The 21,944-nt window shown below is 41.7% G+C and overlaps 1 protein-coding gene across 1 annotated transcript; it reads left to right on the top strand.

The window, feature by feature from the left end:
- The first annotated feature begins 491 nt into the window (after positions 1-491).
- On the top strand, positions 492-16,513 carry fbxw2 (F-box and WD repeat domain containing 2). The gene is made up of 8 exons (XM_083929725.1): positions 492-741; positions 2,633-2,925; positions 6,379-6,601; positions 10,028-10,222; positions 11,729-11,862; positions 12,009-12,095; positions 12,209-12,378; positions 15,585-16,513. The coding sequence occupies exons 2-8, from the start codon at positions 2,659-2,661 to the stop codon at positions 15,871-15,873; spliced, it is 1,365 nt and encodes a 454-aa protein (XP_083785851.1). The 5' UTR covers positions 492-741; positions 2,633-2,658; the 3' UTR covers positions 15,874-16,513.
- The last annotated feature ends 5,431 nt before the right edge of the window (positions 16,514-21,944 follow it).

The following is a 21,944-nucleotide window of genomic DNA, read 5'->3' as shown; positions in this document are numbered from 1 at the left end:
TGCACTGCACAGACATAACGGAACCACCGACATATTTCACGTTCCACATACTAGCTTCCGTGACACCGGAAGCTAGTATACCTGTGACTTCAGTATTAACCCTCAGCTTTGTCTGACAGGCAATTTAGGCGCTATGAAGTGAAACATCTCAAGGCATCTACAAAGCAGAAATAAAATGAATGTATTTGTGTAGCAGATATACAGTATATATAAGGAATGTTGTAGACTAATGATACATTGCATAACCTATTTTTTGTTGTTTTGGGGGAGAGTTAAAGGGAAACTTACTAATCTGGTTTCTGGCTTTGAGAGAAGGTAGCTTATGTAAAAACTAGGTGATGGAAATAACGTATAATATATTACTGGAATTCTTAATTAAGGTGGTGTTCCCCTTTAAATGATCCTACTGTGCCTCCTGTAAAACAGTGCTGAGGGCAGAAGCAGCCCAGGACATGGCGTTGCCATTATCTTTTGGTTGTCATGCTGTCAGAACAACCTGCTATCCTTTTATACTACTACGTAAAATGAATAGAAAACTAGCGTTACTCTATTAGAAACACTATGTAATTCACAATGCATAGTATCAAGCACTCTCATCATGGTTAGCTAACGTTAGCTACGAAGCTAGGTTTCTTGGGCAATCCGTTCAACTTGCTTGCTGACAGGTTAGCTTCCGACAGCTAACTTCGCTATGTGAACTAACTTACTGTTCAGCCAGGAAAGAAACTCCCTGCAACTCTGGTTGGTGGACATTTTGACTTTACAGATTTAAATGTGACTTTATATACCAGCAGTAGCAGATACTAGACATATTAATTGTTTGTTTAGTTGTTACAGTCGTAGCTAATTTTCTATTAAATTGTGGTAGTGTTAGCTAACATTTTCCACAAAAGTTGCTAACTAGCCAGGTGGCTAAATTAGACTGAATGCACAAGCAGATTATTGCTCCTAAAGGTAATATAACCGGACATGATTGACAGCCGTTTATTACAGCTGTATGTTATTATTCATGTCATTTTATTTGCGTTATTATCCAACAAATAGTATTTTTGGCTACACTAAACGATTCATTGATCAGTGTGATCAATTCATTGTCATAAAGGCATAATGTTACATGATTTTAATAATGTCACACATCACGAATGTTTGTTTTTGTTTTGTTTAACATATTAAACTGGAACAGGGGGAACGGAGAAAACCTTTTCTAATCTTTTACCAGAATTTGTTTGGCAGTTTGACTTAGGCCTAATAGATGATCTAAATAGATTTATGATTAATGCATTTCGAAGTTGTCATTTATACTTTTTTCTATGATTGACAATCCACTAATAATGGATAACATTTACTATTGCAGTTCCCGTTCAAACATTACTGTTCAGAACGGGTCGACTGCTTGGCCTGTGGAATTGGCCCGCAAACATATGTAGATGTATTATGATGTTTAGATTTAAAAAAATTTAATTATGCAAGTATAACGTTATGTGCATATGTATATTACTTTTTCAGCTTTTCAGTGTCGTTCTGTTTTATCTTTCTGTATTTGACCACTTGTTAACACCCCTGTTTGTATTGTATTTTCTGTGCACAATTAACTTTTTGAAAGGTAGGCTACCTTAGAACTCTGTAAATGTAGATTAAAAAAATGTATTATCATGTTAAATGGACTTGTACATAGACAGCTAATTTCGAGTCATCTGATCACTCAAGGTGCTTTACACACATTCATACACTGATGGCAGAGGCTACCTGCCCATCATGTAACCCAATCTAATCATTCAAACCACATGCACAGCACGTGCAATTTGGTGTTTAGTGCCCAAGGACACTGCGGTGCAGAGGAGCCGTGATCGAACCACTCATGGAGGACGACCCGCTATACCTCTGAGCCACAGTCACCCCAGTATTATTATGGTTATCATTGTACCCTGAAATAACTTTCAAAAGGCCCCAAAGCATTTACAAAATAAGCAACACAACTATATAATACTACTTACTACTTATAATTAATAGTTTTGCTTCACTTTTTCTACCACTGCCAATAGCAACATTCCCACTTAGCTAAAGGGCGAAAAATTAAAGCAAGATGGAAGATTCCTGGGGCCCCCAAATCCCTAAATCTGCCCCTGAAAAAAGGCAACCTAATCGCAGTCATATACAGCAGTGAAATATTCAGCGGCGATATTAATTTCCAAGCAGGCGTATATTAGTTGCATGTTTGCCATAACCACCGGTTGCATGCATGACTCTGCAGAGCCCTCACCCCCGCTGTTGCACAGGGCGACACTTGTTTATTTATATTGACTGTGTCACTTTAAATAATTGCACCAAATTTAAAACTGCACATGTTTGGGCCCCTGCAATACACCTGCAAAGTGTGAAGTAGATTGGATTAATATTTCTCAAGATGTGTGACAGACAGACAGACGAACAGGGATTCCTTGTTTCATGGTTAAATATTAGCTCTATATTAAACAAAATTATATGAAATTGTCAGTTAAACAACAGATTTACAAACTAAAATTCCTAAAGCGTCCAAAGTCATGTTACCACCCTGTTGCTGCTGTATATACTCATCGTAGTCATCTTGAGTAGGAATAATGCCCTGATACCAGACCCTGCTTTATTCTTGTAGGTGTTGCAGGTTGCTCTCATGTGCCCATGGAGAAGGCAGCCTTTGAGGGGTGGCTGGAGTCAGTCTCCACCACTTTCCTTACTCTAAATGACCAGCAGCGCAACCAGTCTCTGGACCACCTCATTTCTTTAAGTGGTGCTGTCCAGCTACGTCATCTGTCTAATGGACTGGAGACGCTGCTCAAGCGTGACTTCCTGCGCCTCCTTCCCCTGGAACTTGCCTTCTACTTGCTGCACTGGCTGGATCCAGAGACCCTGCTCACCTGCTGCCTGGTCTGCAAACAGTGGAATAAGGTTAATAGCATGCTTCCTGATCCTGACATCTGCTAATGTTTTGTTTTTTTTGCAGTCCTCCGATTAAATGTGTGACTATTTATAGACCACCCAAGCACCACCCCTCTTTTATCACCGAGTTTTCTGAACTTCTATCGATTTTACACTCCACATACAACAGGGTTTTAATAACTGTCGATTTTAATATACACACATATAATAGTTCAGATCCTAATGCGAGTGAATTTTTAAATCTTTTAGCTGACCTGGATTTTAAGCAGCACATCACACAGCCCACTCACAACAGAGGACACACCCTGGACCTGGTCATGTGGCCTGTCCACAGGTGTGTCCTCTGTTGTCAACCTGGGTGTGTCTGACCATTATTGTGTGTTTTTTGATATCTCTAGTTTATCCAACAGGATACGACATGGATTGGACAGCAAAAGCTTACACACTGCTCTCATCTTGCTCACATCTCACTTCCAGTGTGGATTCCCAGTTAGTTTTGATGACACTGAGGGGAGAGTTAGTTTCTGTCAAATACATGGCTGCCTTTATACATTTCCCTGTCTTCATTGTCCAAACACTTCCTAAGTCTACCCATAGTTTTATTGCTTTAGTCATTGGTTTAACAGATCTCCATTTGTAGTGGTAAACAGGGATAAGGAAGACCAAATTATGGTCTGACTCTGACCGCTGTCCAGGGGGTGGGGGTGCTATTGTACTATAGGTTTGATCCCATATTTTATTTGACCTTTTAAAGTTAGGTAGGAGGACATTTTTCACTGTTATTTCACACATTACACAGCCAGGCTTGAAATATACACATGCACAAACAGGCGCCTCTTACAAAAAGAACAATGTTTGTTCATCTGGCCTGCACTTCCAAAGGTACACTGTTTTGAATAGTTGCATTCGGGATAATATTGGCTCTGTTATTTGTCCACATTGTGTAAAACAGCGGGTTGTGGTGATGCTGCTTCAGAGCAGCATGATGCTATTATTATATTAACAGTACTGCTTTTCTTAAAATAGATAATTTATAACTTGTTGGTCATACTTGTGAACATCAGTGCATGTTCTGGTAAAGTTAATGTCTCCAGTGTTGCCTCTTTCCAAATGTCCTGGCAAATACGGTGCTTTAGACTAGTGTTGCACGGTGAACCGATGCTAGAAAACTACCGCTGTACCCAACTGTTAGAAACAATACTATTTCACATTCCCAAAATGTTTTCATTGTCTGTAATCATCTGGGCTGCTCACATGTGCCACCTGGAGTACACTGCAGCTACTGTAGCCAGTGAAACTAACACTTATATAATGACGCTACAGCATTTACGCAGAGCTAAGTCAAATGAAAGGAGGAACATCTGTATATGGATGGTGGCGCAAAGAGGGTGTCTGCTGAAGACAATGATGAGCAGTTGTGATTAGAGATGCAGACTGGATTGGATCGGTCCCATCTGTAGTTCTGATGAGTCATTAATTAGTGTTTCCTTTGTCTCAAGTTTTGCAATGTTAATGTTTCCAATTTTTGACAGATTTTGAATTTTGAAATTCAATTAATAATATTAAAATGTACTTTTATAATACTTTGTCCTCTTTTCTACGCATGTATTGCTATGTATTACTGTTATATCAATGGAAAGTATTGAAACAGATGTAAATGCAACAAACAGAGGCAATTTTTTATTTGGCCAGTAAAAAGCTTACTTGACCGTTGGCAGGTGAGCCCAAAAGTTAGTTTACAGCCGTGGTTCCAGACATGCATTAGCAAATGATCATCAACTACAGCTGACTGTTGATGGAACACAAAATTAACTTGTTAACAAGATCAAGTTGCTTGGAATAGTCTTGAATGATAAACTTTCATGGTCAGAATATATTGATCACATTATGTAGGTGAAGGTAAAAGTATTGCCCTGACAAGAAAATGTTCTAAGTATGTCGAATCAGATACTCTGAATCAAGTCAATAAGGCTTAAGTGTTGTCCCATCTGGATTATTGGCCGATTATTGCATGATTTTGTTGGTCATCTGCACGCAAGATATTAAAAAAAACTTAAAATTGCAAAGAACAAAGCAGCGAAGAGTGCTCTCAATTGTTCACTGCATGCAAATGTCTTAACAAAGGCATGCTTCTGGTTAAAAACAGACTAAAATTAAGTCTTCTAACTTTCATGAGAAATTTAACTAACAATAAAAAAATACAATATTTCTCAGGTCAGATAGTTTTTCATCAGAAGATATTCAACCAGACAATCAAGAGATGATTTTTAATTGACACCTAAATCGAGAACAAACTTTACAAACGTTAAAAATATTAATTCAAATCACATTTTTTGGATTTTTTTTTTTAAAGGTAGTATAGACTATTTCAATAAATTGTATATTTCAATGAATAAGAAATGTATAACGCTGAATAATTTGTTGTAGGAATTAGTTGTGGGTTGAATGGTTCTGGTAATGTAATGTAATTTGATGTTTGATGTATTCGTTGTACCCAACAGTGTAGTTGAGATTAGACCGTTTGCTGTTTGTGTATATGATGAGCTCTTACAGTGACCTGTAACAGTGATGCATGAGTATGTACTATATTCTTCTTAATTGCATTGGGAACCCGAGAACGAATAGCTAATGTCATGATATCAGCTAATGAGGATCCTACAAAATAAATAAATAAAACAATAAAAAAACTACTTATTGTTTGATCAAATTTTGCGAATTTTACTCTTTTATTTAGGCAAAGGTCTTGTACAGTTGATTTTGTTTTGACAACATTTGAGACTTTGTCTTTTGTTAATTGATTAAAGTCTTCTATAGAAAAACAGGCTTCTATCTCTCACAATAAGCAAATAGTTGGTATTTAAGAAACTCTTGTATTGGCAGTGGTATCAAAAGTCCTAGTTGCAGAAGTTTTTTGAGCCAGTTATTGTATTTCCTCTGACATACATAACCATAGTAATTAAGAACTACTGATCATACATTAGGGTGGAACAGTGGTGTGGTGGTTAGCACTGTCGCCTAGCAAGAGGGTTCCTGGTTCAAATCCTGGCTGGGGCCCTTCTATGTGGAGTGTGCATGTTCTCCCCGTGTCTGTGTGGGTTTTCTCTGGGTTCTCCAGCTTCCTCCCACAGTCCAAAGACATGCACCTGTTAATTCTTAATTGTTGACTCTAAATTGCCCGTAGGTGTGAATGTGAGTGTCAATGGTTGTCTGTCTCTGTTTGTCTCTATGTGCCCTGCGACACTGGCTCCCTGCAGTTGAAGATGGATGGTCATACATTAAATGAACAAGAGTTACCTGATATGGTAATATTATTGGTATATTGAAGGCAAATCTAAACGCCACATTTCCAAAACAATGTAAAGACACTAACAAATACTATCAGCTCACCCTTTCTAGTAATGAAAGTACCTTCACATTCATTAAAGTGTTCAAACACTACAATATGCATTTGTCTCCCTGTAGGTGATCAACTCCTGTACAGAGGTGTGGCAGGGTGTGTGTCGAGAGCTGGGCTGGAGGATCGATGAGTCCATCCAGGATGCACCACACTGGAAGGCAGTCTACCTGAAGGCTAAACTGCGTATGGTGCAGCTGCAGGATCAGGAGGCCTTTGAGACATCGTCCCTCATTGGCCACAGTGCTCGAGTATACGCCCTCTACTATAAGGACGGCCTCCTCTGCACAGGTATACGTTGGCTCTGGTTCATTTTCGACGTGGGAAAGACTGGGTTAGATCAGCCTCAAGTTTTATACAGCTGTTGAATCAATGCCTCTCTGTCACAGCTCCAGAGAAACCTGATCATTATCAAGAGTGGTTGATTGCTTACTTAACGCAATTCTTACCTTTCTGGAATGTTTACACTTTTTTAATCTTAAAATGCTCCTCATCTGTTGGGGGAGCGTCAGAGGTCAGGCAGGGAAGATGGTGGGACTTTGGAGGGAAACGCGCTGCTTGATCATATTTGGATCATATTGGGACCATCATGCGAATAGCACGTTTGGAGCTTCAAGGCAGCTAGGTAGCAGCCAGCGGCTAGCTGCCTGCAGCTCTACTCTGCTGTTGTGCTAAATGGGAAGTGATGATAGTGCTAACCAGGGGTCTGAATGCTTAAAAGAAGAGAAATTAGCTCTCAGATGAAGTGTGTTGTTCTCAAAACAGCCGTTGTGTTGCAGTGAGATCAGGCCGTCAATGATTTCACATCCGTATCTGTAGAGGGTGCTGACCTGCCTCTGCGGCTCTCCTGTAGATCAGACAGGAATATGCTCATGGGATACACTTCACTCTTCACTTTTCTTTTTCTTCTTCAGCTTTTCAGCAGACTAGTTGCCTAAAGGCACGTTGCTGCCATCCACAGGTCAGAGTTATAGCCATTAAATTATATCCATAGGAACAGTTCTGTTTTCTTGATGAAGTCAAGAACTGCAACAATGGCAGCTGTGGTGATCCCCTGAATGTTGTGACGCTTACTGCAATCTCAATGCTGATTGGCTGACGCGCCATAGCGTCATGCGATTCAGCTGAAAAGTTCAATATTTTCCAATATTTTTGACCACGTTAATCAACATGGCTAAACTAACTTGTCAGAGCTAGGTTGAATACCTCAACTTTGCACCCATTTGTGCAGGTGTTAATAATATCAACCATTCATGAACTCCAGATTGATTCTATTCAGGAATTCAGCCAACTGTCTTCTCTGCAGGGCAAACCACCATTCTTCCTCTTGTGCATGGTCATGTTTTAATTCACACAGAGAAGAGGGACTATTCACAGGTGGGTTCGTTATTAGCTCTACAATAGGGCTGAAACAATTACTTGAGTAACTCAAGTTACTCGATTACAAAAAATCGTTTAAGATTTGTTTTTCTCGCACATTTTGAGACCCATTGTTCCACGGATTTTCGGATGCACACCACTACAGCCCAGAAAAGGCAGAGAATAAGTTGGCTGAACTTCTCACCCTATCTCTAAGGGAGACCCCAGCAAGCCTCCTGAGAAACCCCATTTCGGCCGCTTGTACCTGCGACCTCGGCCATGACCCAGCTTTCATGATGATAGGTGAGGGTAGGAACGAAGATTGACCAGTAGATCGAGAGCTTTGCCTTCCGGTTCAGCTCTCTTTTCGTCCCCCGCTGCTCCGATTCTCCAGCCAAACTCACGCTCCATTGTCCCCTCACTCATGAACAAGATCCCAAGGTACTTGAACTCCTTCACTTGGGTTAAGGACTTCCCTACCTGGAGTAAACAATTCAATGGTTTCCTGCTGAGAGCCATGGCCTCAGATTTAGAGGTGCTGATCCTCATACCAGCCGTTTCATACTCTGCTGCGAACTGATCCCGTGAGTGCTGAAGGTCACTGACCGACGATGCCATCAGGACCACATCATCTGCAAAAAGCAGAGATGAAATCCTCAGCCCACTGAACTGCAACCCTTCCCCACCACGACTACGCCCAGATACCCTGTCCATGAAAATCACAAACAGGATTGATGACAAAGCGCACCCCTGTCGGAGGCCAACCCCCACCAGGAACGATTCCGACTTACTGCAGAGGATCCGGACACAGCTCTCGCTTTGGGTGTACAGAGATTGGATGGCCCACAGAAGTGACCCCCTCACCCCATACTCCTGCAGCACTTCCCACAGTATCTCCCGGGGACCCGGTCATATGCCTTCTCCAGATCCACAAAGCACATGTAGACTGGATTGGCATACTCCCAGGCCCCCTCCAGGATCCTTGCGAGAGTAAAGAGCTGGTCCGTTGTTCCACGTCCAGAACAGAATTTGCATTGTTCCTCTTCAATCTAAGGTTCGACTATAGGACGAACCCTCCTTTCCAGCACCTTGGAGTAGATTTTACCAGGGAGGCTGAGTAGTGGGATACCCCTGTAATTGGCACACACCCTCTGGTCCCCCTTTCTAAAGGGCAACCACCCCCTCGGTCTGCCACTCCCCTGGCACGGTCCCAGACTTCCAAGCAATGTTGAAGAAACATGTCAACCAAGACAACCCCTCAAAACCCAAAGCTTTCAGCATTTCTGGACGAATCTCTTTGAACATTGCCCACTCCGGTTCAATGCCCCCAACTTCCACAGGGGTGCTCCGCCGGAGGTGTGAGTTGAAGATCTCTCGGAAAGGGGACTCCTCCAGACGTTCCCAGTTCACCCGCACTACTCGTTTGGGCTTACCTGGTCTGTCCAGAATCTTCCCCAATCCTCTGATCCAACTCATCACCAGATGGTGATCATCTCTTCACTCGAGTGTCCAAAACAAACATCAGATGATACCATCACAAAAATGATCATCGACCCTTGGCCTAGGGTGCTCTGGTACCACATACACTTATGAGCATCCTTATGTTCGAACATGTTGTTAGTTATAGACAATCCGTGACTAGCACAGAAGTCTAATAACAGACGACCGCTCTGATTTAGATCAGGGAGGCCGTTCCTCCCAATCACGCTTCTCCAGGTGTCTCCATCATTGCCCACGTGGGCGTTGAAGTCTCCCAGCAGAACTATGGAGTCCCCTACTTGAGCCCCATGCAGGACTCTATTCAATGTCTCCAAGAAGGCCGAATACTCTGAACTGCTGTTCGGTGCATATGCACAAACAACAGTCAGAGTTCACAGGGACACACAAACCTCACCACCATGATAAGGTGATGGTTCCCGGTGAGGGAACCGAATAAGCCTACCTCAGATATAATATAGTATTTGTTAGCAATGGTTAGAAATAATACAAAATTATAATTTTTTGTTATTGCAAAATTATTTTTTGATCCGATTTCTCGGTAATCATTGGAATAATGGGTAGAATACTTGATAACAGAACACACACAAGTATGCATAAAGATGGTATGAACACATTTGAGACATAAAGCCAAAAAGAATTAGGGTAAAGTGTGGAATTTGGACACAGTTACAGAATAACAGTTGATGGAATCCATGGCTTTTATCTATCAATAGACATGTGAAACACCCCTACCCAGAAACATGCCTGAACTGAGGCATGGGTACACTTTAAGATAGAGCAGTGACGTAGCTTTGACCCATGGCACTGTTGGTCTGTGAGAGATTGTAGCAGTAACACAGATGTCCTCTTGTTCTTCAGGATCTGATGACCTCTCTGCCAAATTATGGGACGTCCGCACTGGGCAGTGCATTTATGGAATTCAGACACACACCTGCGCCACAGTGAAATTTGATGAACAGAAGCTGGTGACTGGGTCCTTTGACAACACTATTGCATGCTGGGAATGGAGCACAGGAGCTAAAATCCAGCAGTTCCGTGGCCACACAGGAGCAGGTTGGTTTAAATGTTCATCAAATATCTGTTCTGGGCTATTACAGTAATGTGCAAAAATCAAGCCAAACTTTCTGTAGTACATTTTATTCTACTGTACAGTTTTCAAATGTACACTAGGGATGAAAATTGGAGAACAAATAATAAATACTTAATGTATTCTGAAATACTGTTTATTCATTTTTTTGTTATCAGCTGTGGCTATACCACTGATGTACTAGCATATTTTTTTTAATTAATCAAGGCACCTTCATTTTGTGAAAAGAAAAACAGTGAGCAAAATTAGAGAACACTTTCAGATACCTCCCAGTTATTGGTGTTAATCTGGAACCTGGAGAAACAGGAGATAGCAACATGATGGTGGAGAGCAGGGGGCATCCTGATCCCAAAGGAAAAGGAGTCATCAGAGATTGCAAGTTTAGGGATAACAGCAACTAGTCCCATAGAACAGATTCCAGCAGCTGGACCATAAACTCTACTCACTCTTCTTTTCTACATTACAGCTGCTGTCAGTTTACCTGTATCATTTGTTAACTTGAAAAGCAGAGTTTGTTTGTGTAAAGCCCAGATCAGACCAAAGATTTGCAACAAGACGAGTTGAAACTTGCGACTATTTCAAACGTTCAGGTCTGCAACGTGCTGAAACCTCCCAGTTCACACCAGTGAGATGATATACTTCTGTTCTAACCTCTGACTTTTGAGGCTTTTTTTCGTCGCTGGATATAATTTGTAGCATTATAAAATATAAATGAGGACAGAGACAGTGAGATACTTGCTACAGCTGCATTTATAAAGAGATGAAACAGAGAAAATACCGTTTATTTCCCTGATTCACTTCTTTGTTGTTCTGGATTACTGCGCTCCACTCCTTATTCATTGTATTGCTCGCTCGACTCACTCTCTCTCTCTCTCTCTCTCTCTCTCTCTCTCTCTCTCTCTCTCTCTCTCTCTCTCTCTCTCTCTCTCTCTCTCTCTCTCTCTCTCTCTCTCTCTCTCTCTCTCTCTCTCTCTCTCTCTCTCTCTCTCTCTCTCTCTCTCTCTCTCTCTCTCTCTCTCTCTCTCTCTCTCTCTCTCTCTCTCTCTCTCTCTCTCTCTCTCTCTCTCTCTCTCTCTCTCTCTCATAATGGCCTTTTCAACCAGCTGACAGTCTGTAAGTGACTTGACCAGCGGACTTTGCTCAGACTTGTGTGTTACGTTCTAAAACCAGCTGCTGACGATTTGACAAGTTGAGTCACAGGCACGACAACATCAGCCAGTTGAGTCCAGACGAGACGGGTCAGTTCATACCGCTGCAACTTTCACCTGCAACTTTCACCTGCAACTTTCTGTTTTGTTGCACTGGGCTTATGATGCAACTTCCAAATGTGTGACCATTTTTGTATTTATAAGCAGCCATTTCCCAACATTTGAAAAACACAAATTTATTTGAAATTATAGTGCATTTTGATAAATGCAACTGATATGGCTTGAAATAGCCATTTGAGTGTGTAAACTGTATGTGTTTTGCAGTGTTCAGTGTGGACTACAATGATGAGCTGGATGTGCTGGTCAGCGGCTCCGCAGACTTCACTGTGAAGGTCTGGGCTCTGTCTGCTGGAGCCTGTCTCAACACTCTGACTGGGCACACAGAGTGGGTCACCAAGGTCAGCTCATCCAACCTATTTTATAAATGAGTTTGATCTTATTCATGAATACATTGACACATTTAATTCAGATGAATTTTCAGTAATGTCATGCTTCCTGTTGCTTGTTATAAATGTGTTTAGTATGTTGTGTTGTTATCTCCCAGGTCCTACTACAGAAAAGTGAAGTAGAATCTATGGTGCACAGCCCTGGCGATCATATCCTCCTGAGTGCTGATAAGTATGAAATCAAGGTAATGGCCCTGTCACAGCCGAGTAAATAAACAAAACCAATTAAAGCTTTTCTCCTCATTTTGGTGTTCTCCTGTTTGAGCTGCTTTCCCTGAAGAGCGTGTTCCCTTTGCAGGTCTGGCCTTTAGGAAGAGAAATCAACTGTAAGTGTTTGAAGACGCTGTCAGTGTCAGAGGACCGCAGCATCAGCCTTCAGCCTCGTCTGCAGTTTGACGGACGCTACATCGTCTGCAGCTCTGACCTCGGACTTTATCAGTGGGACTTTGCCAGTTTTGAGATTCTCAGGTATTAGTATACATCACTCTCTTTGATTATGAAGTTAGGAAGCCTGCGATGTAGCTGGTGTGCATTACTTAAAAATATGGTCAGATTTTTAGTTTAAAACAATAAAAAAATATTAATCAACATTATCAACAGTGTAATCAATCTTGTACCTCAAAGAGGTCTATGTGATGTGTTGCAGAGATATCTAGAGAAATTTGCATGCTAACCAGCTGGCCCCCGCTGGTCCTATCTTATAATACAAGTTGTGCCTTGAGAGGAATTGGTGAGTCACTGTAGGGTCCAGTCTGCCAACATGACAGGACTGCTCACAGAAGCAGCTACCCTGTTAGCAGTACAACAGTTAGCAGCTTTACACCTCAAACATATGCTGCGTTCCAACAGGGGTTGAACATGCCCTCGTTCACTTCCATTTATTTATAACCTTTATTTAAACTCAGGAATACATTGAGGAGCAACCTCATTTGCAATATAGCCGAGATAAAAACACAACATTTTTGGACAAGTCAAAACACAAAACAGTTGAAAAATGCATAGGCAAATCTGAAATATCAGAAAAGTAAAGTGACATAAAATAATTAAAACACAGAATTCAAGTTAAAAACAGGAGCAGTTGGATATCACCCACAATGCACTGCAGTTATGCATTTGGTGGAAGAGAATTCATCCATGGTAGGTGGCAATAATGGACGTAAAACTCTGGTTGATCACTAAAGACGAACAATATGCTTAAATAAACTATATCATCAAAAAAAAAGAACTTCACTATCTGGCATGCTTTTTAGTTTCAGTCTGTATTCTTACATTTACGAGCTGTTCACCTGTTTAACAGATAGTTTCTGAAAAAAATCTCATTGATGCTTCATATTTTAAAAAATGACCTTTTGCAGTAAATATTTTGTCTACTTTGTTTATATATCTATACTTGACTTGTTGGTTTCTTCTCAACATTATCTGTAAACAGAGGGAGCAAATGTTATTTTGTAATATATCATAGCAATAATGATGATAATCATGATACAGATCACAAACAGAAGTTTCTTAATCACAGATGATGCAGCTGTTTACAAAGTGCAGACGATGCAGACGTCAATCATCTGTAGAAAACACCTTCATCTCAGTAAAATTAGTCTAAAGGTATTTCTTATTAATAGTAAGAAGCAGTACAGCTCTAAACCTACACCTGGGGGTGGATCCATGATAGTTTCGGCTGAAGTGAACAAGGGCAGGTGCGTTCAATTTCATCCCCCGCTCCTCCTCCGCCTAATTTTCCTTGCGTAATACCAAAGGCTGAGGGGAAGCGAAGGAGGGTGTGTTGAAATACTAATCGAACGCAGCTATAAACTAGTTGAAAACAACTGAACTGAGATTCTGCTTTGAAGAGACTGGACCGGTCCATCCCTGGATAATCTAACTTCATCCTATCAGAGATTATCGATTCAGCAGTGTTGGCAGGTAGATGATGCAGCCTGCTTGCTCCACAGCTAATGTTTTCCTCTTATCACCATAACACAGCTATCCTTGCAGTGGTTGGTAATCCACTGGTAGGCCACTCCTATCCTAGCCCGGCTTCCAGCTAGCTTCATCGCCTAGACTCTCCAAGGACCCTTCCATCTCAACAGTCTCTTTTATTTTTTTATAGGACATTGCAAGTTTACTGTCTAAATGTAAGACAGTAAAGATGCTACCCCCTTGATTATGTGACCAGGAACTACACTTTGCACTTTTAACTTGTGGAATTCAAACAGCTCATTCTTGTGCGCTAGGTTATTCATATAGCACCTTTCTGGAGCAGATTTTACAAAGTATCTAACAATGATAAATAAAAGCATAAGAAATACTGAAACATTATAACTATAGACACAGTTTACAAAGTGTCTAAACCTTTTTGAGCTGTTTTTTAAATGTGTCAACAGATTAGTTTAGTTTCAGCCTAGTGTTACTATATGCGGATTTGACCTTCTGCTCAGGTCATAGTTAAGCTTTAGACAGCTGTAGTGATTCAAAATGAGTGTCATGATTGGGTATAAAAGGAGCATCCCTGAAAGGCTCAGTCGTTCACAAGCAAGCATAGGGCGAGGTTCACCACTTTGTGAACAACTGTGTGAGCAAATAGTCCAACAGTTTAAGAACAATGTTTCTCAATGTACAACTGCAAGAAATTGTTTAAAACTATAAATGATCTGTCTCAGGGGAAACATACAAGACAAAAGAAATTCAGTCAGAAAGTCAGTGATACAGGAATGTAATATCGTGCATGACTCTCAGGGTATAGTTTTCAACACAGATCCATGTCTGGAGTGGGACTTATTTTCAGCCCAAGCAGGACCAGGGCAGCAGACACCACCTCAATCAGAGTGGGACATGAATGTTACAGATGGAGAGGAGAGAAGCTCAGAGTATCAGGAACAGTATTATCCCCTGACAGACTAGGCCTATAGCAGCATCATTAAGGGCCCATAATCCCTAACTATAAGCTTTATCAAAGAGGAAAGTTTTGAGTTTACTCTTAAATATGGGGACAGTGTCTGCCTCCTGAACAACACTTGGGAGTCAGTTCCACAGGAGAGGAGCTTGGTAGCTTCCCATTCTACTTTTGGATTGTTCTTATTCTTATGATTGAATGAGGGTGGCCATTTTTGATTTCATATTCAAAGCACCTCTACCGCCTGCAGTGCATGTGTTAGCCACCAGGGAGCAGATAATATGTATCACATTGTTTACAACAGCTTCTTAAGGAAAGTATTGATCATGTGGATGACATTACAGGGCTTAATGCTCTTTTACTTTTTGCCCCAGATCCGACCTTTCTGCCTCGTCTGTTCACATTTCAGTTTGAAGTGACCCATATTTAACAGTGTGTCTATGGTGTGAACAGATCTCTGCACTGAAACACCTTTCACTCAACCAGTAATGTCACGCATGCGTGTTGGAACAACAACAAAAAACATTAAAAGGCATATGGCACTTCCACTGGCCATGGCTCAGTGTCACGTTTACTTGTATTGTGAACGTAGCCATAGAGGTTGCAAAAAGAGCAGAAAGTTGTGCATGAAATATAATCTGAATGCTGTTGTAAGGCAAGATTTCCTCATCTTTTAATCAAAGTTTGGTGGAATCATGGATTTGGAAAATATAACTGTTATTCTAAGAAAATATGATCATATTTCTCCCAGCATTCTTAATCCAGCATGTTTTTATGTTCCTAGGGTGATAAAAACACAGGACCCAGCTAACCTGTCCCTGCTCAGCTTTGGCGAAGTGTTTGCGCTCTTTTTCGACAACCACTTCCTGTATGTGATGGACCTGAGGACAGAGGCTATCTCAGGCCGCTGGCCTCTACCAGCCTACAGAAAATCCAAAAGAGGATCAAGCTTCCTTGCAGGAGTGACTTCATGGCTCAACGGCCTGGACGGGGACAATGACTCTGGACTGGTGTTTGCCACCAGCATGCCCGACCATAGCATTCACTTAGTACTGTGGAAGGAGAATGGATAGAAGCAAACAAGACTACACGGGTATGAGCCGCCATGTGTGCTCTGGAATAAATGAACAGCTAACATAGATCATGATCATGCATGGACCAAAGCATTTTGTTTTTATGTTTCTTCCTCAGCTTACACAAACTTGGACATTCACAGATGAGATGGAAGGCACACGAACCGTTGCCTTCCATCAGTGCTAGATTGCTTCTGATTATTTGTAGAAAACCTGGAAAGCTCGTTGGAAAATCAACACCAAGATGAATCAGTGACAAGAAAAAATGGTGACAAAGGTTCCAGAACAATAGAAATTCTCTTGTAATTATGTGGACGTGTAAATGTTTTTTTTGGCAGATTCACTCATTGATCAGTTTAGCATTGTGCAGTGACATTTTATCTATGATTTATGGGGCTGACCCTTTCCTGTCAGGATGAGACAAGACAAGTCAAATGTGCTGTAGCTTAGGGCTGCTCATCATAATCAAAGTTATTTTGGTCTATATTGAGATCACAATTGTTTAACCTGATTCGGAAACATCATGCACTTATTCAACTCTTTAAAAAACTAAATAAAGGTCAGGTAAAAACAAAAAAAATGTCAAATATGAGAAATGAATAATATATAAGTCTTTTTTCTAACAAATAATATAAAAATAAGAAATACAAATAAATTAGATCAAAGTAAATATGATCAAATATCTGTTTAAAAGTTCATATTGTAGAAGTGCCTATTAGTGCACTTCTACAATATGAACTTTTAAACAGATATTACATTAAACATAAAATGATAAATCTAAATGAAGTCAACATTTCCCAGTCAATAACTGGATTCATAAAACTAGACAAAACAAAAGCATCATTGTGAACCAGGATGTTGCAAAATAATCTGTTTCTCTCTCTATTATCTTGTAATTGAAAGTGTATAAATCAAAATGAATGAATTGCCCAAACCTACAAAAGCCAGAACATGGCCAATGCCAGGCTGGTCAATGAGCCGATTTGCCCAAACACTGGTTTCCTTGAAGAAAAGCAGGGTTGCCTTAAACACAGCTGCTGTAAATAATGGAGAACATCAGGAGACATATTCCTTAAGGTTTTATAGATCATCCCAAGGAGGCTGTATACCGAATGGTGTGTTTGGTACATTGTTATGTACCATGTAAAACATTGTGAGGTTTCATGTGGTTCGCTGAGTATGCTTTTCTAAGGGATGTCGGGTTTAAATGTCAGCTTGAGAAATGTGATGTGCCTTTTCAGTTTATTTGATGTAACAAACTAGAATTCCCTGATAACTCTGGCACATTGCAGGAAGGGATAACTGCATTGTAAATCTTACTTTTATGTTATATGTTTTCACATTTACTGTGCTCTAACAGTCTAAGATGTCTGTTATTTTATAATTATCTACCTGACATGACTTGCTCAGTGAATTGCTTTTAGACTGTATAACATCAGGTTTATTTTTCTAAAGGCCTCAATGCATTGCACATCTGAGGAAGTGACTTGGCAAGAAGTTGGTTCTGTGCAAAATTACTATTTTAGATCTTTAAAGAAGATTTAAATGACTGATTGTCATAACAAGATGCACGCATCAGTTTCAACATGTCAGTTCTGTTTTCTTAAAAATTGGAACTTTAACATGACTTTACCCACAGTTTTTATTGATGTCTTCCTTTGCAGATCACCACAGATTAAAATGTATTCATTTATTAGCTTTTCTATCATACAGACTATAATCTGTTTCTCACATGGATAACTGTACACTGCATGTACAGACTGTTCTTGGGTTAGGTTTTTCAAATCTAAAACACCACCAATATATTATATTCTGAAATGTTGTCTGACCATTTCACCACATGATATCCTCACAAATACAGTAATATGATTTGTATATACAATAATCAATTGAAATGTGCCAGGACAAATGTGAAATGGGACATGAAGGTTTTTGTTGATGTATTTTTTCTTTTAACTGCTGTTGCATTTGAGAACCACAGTGTTATTTCACAAAATCCTTGATTGCACTGTCATAGTTCTTTGATCACCTGCATCAACCTACAATCAGCTTCAATATTGCAGTCCTTCAAATAAATAAAAGTAGCAAATTCGCCCTAGCTGTGTCTGTGTATTTGGTCTTGACACCATTTTAAAAAGTGAGTTAACATCAATGCTGTTTTCAAACATGCCAGCAGCAGTTTCATACACATTCAATTCAGATGGTTCACCTCTTTACAAGTCGTCCAAATTTTCCATCTGGCCCTTTCACCTTCATCTCAGTGAGCTGCCACCAAACAAGATTCAGACGTGATGTTGGCTGGGTTGTGGTTTGGATCAAGAGTTCAGACACAGATTACCCTCTGTCAGGGTAATCTGTGTCTGTGATAGTGTATTTGAATTGTCTATTTACAGAGAGCATGTTGAATGACATGAAGGAAGCTCTCATCCTACAGAAAAATGTTAGGGGAATTAAAGGGCCATCTTCATTGGTCATGCTTTGATATTGTGTGGGGCTATGTACCTGATTATATGAATGCTGTCTTGTTGGGTGTGGCAAGTCAGCATGCAGCTCTTCTACTTGAGAGCACAGGTGAGCCATATTACATTGGTGACCCAAGTACATTAAGAGTATTAAATGAGAGACTCCAAAGTATCAAACTACCACACCTTATCACTCGACCTCCCAGATCCACAAAGCACCTTTTACTTCTTGTTTCGGCAATATATCTCGTTTTGCAAGAGGAAGTCAGTTAGGCCAATGAACTGAAGCCATTTTTCAATAGGTTTGATTCTGCATCCCATCCCCCACATGACTGCTGCTGCCAGCCCCTCAACTACTGCCACTTTACCTCCCCCTACTCCTTCTCCTTACAGACCCTATATCTGCCTCATCACCTCACTTCACATCTACCTATTCCACCCCTCCCCCCTGCTCTACATCATGTCCTCCACAACCTGATGACCTCAGCCCTCCCCTAACGGTCATCTCTACAGTGTCCTTCACACCTGACCTGGTGAGAGGACAGCTGAAGAGACTCCACTCTGGCAAAGCTGGAGGCCCCAATGGTGTATTTCCCAGGGTGCTTGAAGCCTGTACCCCCAAGCTGTGTGGAGTACTGAGTCAAGTCTCCAGCCTGAGCCTGCACCTCCAGAGGATCGCTGTGCTGTGGAAGACGTCCTGCCTCGTGCCTATGTCAAAGACGCCACATTCCAGTAGCCCTCAGGACTACAGACTGGTGGCCCTGATGTCCCACGAAGACCATGGAGAGACTCATCTTGGAGCAGCTAAGGCCTATGGTCAGGCCCTTCACTGATCCGCTACAGTTCGCCTACCAGCCCTGCCTGGGAGTCGAGGTGTGCATCACCTACCTGCTGATCAGAGTCTACAGTCATCTGGACAAGCCTGCAAGCACTGTGAGAGTCATGTTCTTTGACTTCTCTAGTGCGCCTCAACGCCATGAGACCCTCACACCCATCCCCCTCTCTTCACACCTCTCCTGGCTCCCCTGCTACCTGCCCTCCTCTCACTCTGGACTTCAAACCTCCCCCTGCTCAACCTGCACAGTTTACACCGCTTCAGGTACGGAGACAACTGAGCAAACTCCACGCCGGTAAGGCTGCAGGCCCTGATGGTGTCAGTCCACGGGTTCTCAGAGCCTGCGGCGAACAGCTATGTGGAGTTCTACACCGCGTCTTCGAGATGAGCCTGAGCCTCCAGAGGGTCCCTGTGATATGGAAGACGTCCTGCCTCGTTCCAGTGCCAAAGACGCCGCAGCCCAGCGGTCTCTCAGACTACCGACCGGTGGCACTGACGTCTCATATCATGAAGACCCTGGAGAGACTCGTCCTGGAGCAGCTCAGGCCTATGGTCAGGCCACACCTGGACCCCCTGCAGTTCGCCTATCAGCCCCGGATTGGAGTTGAGGATGCCATCATCTACCTGCTAAACCGTGCCTACACCCACCTGGACAAGCCGAGGAGCACTGTGAGGGTCACTTTCTTTGACTTCTCCAGCGCATTCAACACCATCAGGCCTGCTCTACTGGGTGACAAGATGACGGCGATGCTGGTGGATCCCCCCCTTGTTTCCTGGATTGTGGACTACCTCACTGGTCGACCACAGTACGTGCGCCTGCGTCACTGTGTGTCAGATACAGTGGTTAGCAGCACTGGCGCACCACAAGGGACTGTTCTCTCTCCTTTCCTCTTCACCCTTTACACCACGGACTTCAGCTACCAGACAGAGTCTTGCCATCTTCAGAAGTTTTCTGATGACTCTGCTGTAGTGGGATGTATCAGTAAGGGTGAGGAGGCTGAATACAGGGCTGTGGTTGACAACTTTGTCACATGGTGTGAGCTGAACCACCTGCAGCTCAACACAGCAAAAACCAAAGAGCTGGTGGTGGATCTGAGGAGGACAAAGACACCAGTGACCCCAGTTTCCATCCGGGGGCATAACGTGGACATTGTAGAACACTACAAATATCTGGGGGTGTTCATTGACAATAAACTGGACTGGACTAAGAACACCGAAGTCCTTTACAAGAAGGGACAGAGCCGCCTCTATTTTCTGAGGAGGCTCCGCTCCTTCAACATCTGTCGGACCATGCTGAGGATGTTTTATGAGTCTGTGGTGGCTAGTGCTTTTATGTTTGCTGTAGTGTGCTGGGGCAGCAGACTGAAGGTTGCAGATGCCAACAGACTCAATAAACTGATCAGAAAGGCCAGTGACATTTTGGGGGTGGAGCTGGACACCTTGGCTGCAGTGTCAGACAGGAGGATGCTGTCGAAGGTGCGGGCGATACTGCAGCATTGCTCTCACCCTCTCCACAACACTCTGGCTGAACTGAGGAGCACCTTCAGCCAGAGACTGATTGCTCCTAAATGCACCACTGAGCGCCACAGGAGGTCATTCTTACCTGTGGCCATTAAACTGTACAACTCATCTCTTTAATTATCGGACTCTTGACTACTTCAAAACAAAACAAAACAAAATATAAATATCTGTTCTCATTTCATTTCATTTGCCATAACAACCTAATTGTACAGTGTATATATCTCAGATTGTATTTTCACACCCACTTCAGATTGTTTACTTGATTTTTTATTATTTATTTGTACTGTATTTTATTGGCTATTTATTAGCTACTTAGATTTATTTTAATTGTATTTTATTTGAGTCTTTACTTTATTTTATTTCTACTTTATTCATCTTTATGGCTTGTTTCTACTGTGCACGGAGCATTGGAACGAAAGAATTTCCCCCCGGGGATCAATAAAGTATTCTGATTCTGATTCTGATTCAACACCACCCGTCCGGCTCTACTGTGTCCTGGACTGTGGATTACCTGTTGGACAGACGCTGTCTACAAAAAGGGCCAAAGCAAAGAAAAAGAAAAAACGAGAAACGGGAGCCAATCCGACAAACAGTTTTCCAAGGTAAGGATAACAACGGTCCGGCGCTGCATGCCTGTCAGCTCAGGGTCTTTATAGTACACAGGTGATCAGAGTAACAGGCTGCAGCTGGGTAAGACACGCCTACCGGACCTGGACAAACAAAACACCAAGGGGAGACACATGCAGGGAAAACAGCCAGAGGGTGACAAACTCAAACAAAAGGGAGAGAGGAGGGTACTGACAGAACCAACTCTTGACAGCGCCACAGGAAATATTTCCTGCCTGTGGTCATTAAACTATACGATGCATCCCTTGGAGAGTCTGTCACCTCCTCTCTGTAATTTAGACTCAACCACAGACAATCTTTGATCTTGTATATTTTTCACTACTCTTAATATTAATTTCTGTAAATTTGAGTTTTTTCTAATATATGTTCAGTCTGTATAATATTTGTTGATTGTATATCTGGAGTTTTGTAACAAAAATAATTTATAGTAAAATAATAATAATTTCACAGATCCATTCCATATTTCACATCCAAACACAGAGTGAGTGACCGTGTTTCTGGTTTCTGTAGTCAAATGACTGAGTATTCAAAGTACTCAATTAGAAAAGATGCCAGATTACCACTGTTCTGGATGTTGGACAAGTCAAACATCTCATACAGGCAGAGCAGAAGGCTTTTGGGGCAGC

This window comes from Echiichthys vipera (assembly GCF_963691815.1).
Source record: "Echiichthys vipera genome assembly, chromosome: 16".
In the NCBI taxonomy this organism is placed as follows: Eukaryota; Metazoa; Chordata; class Actinopteri; order Perciformes; family Trachinidae; genus Echiichthys; species Echiichthys vipera.
This window is presented reverse-complemented; position numbering and strand designations above follow the sequence as displayed.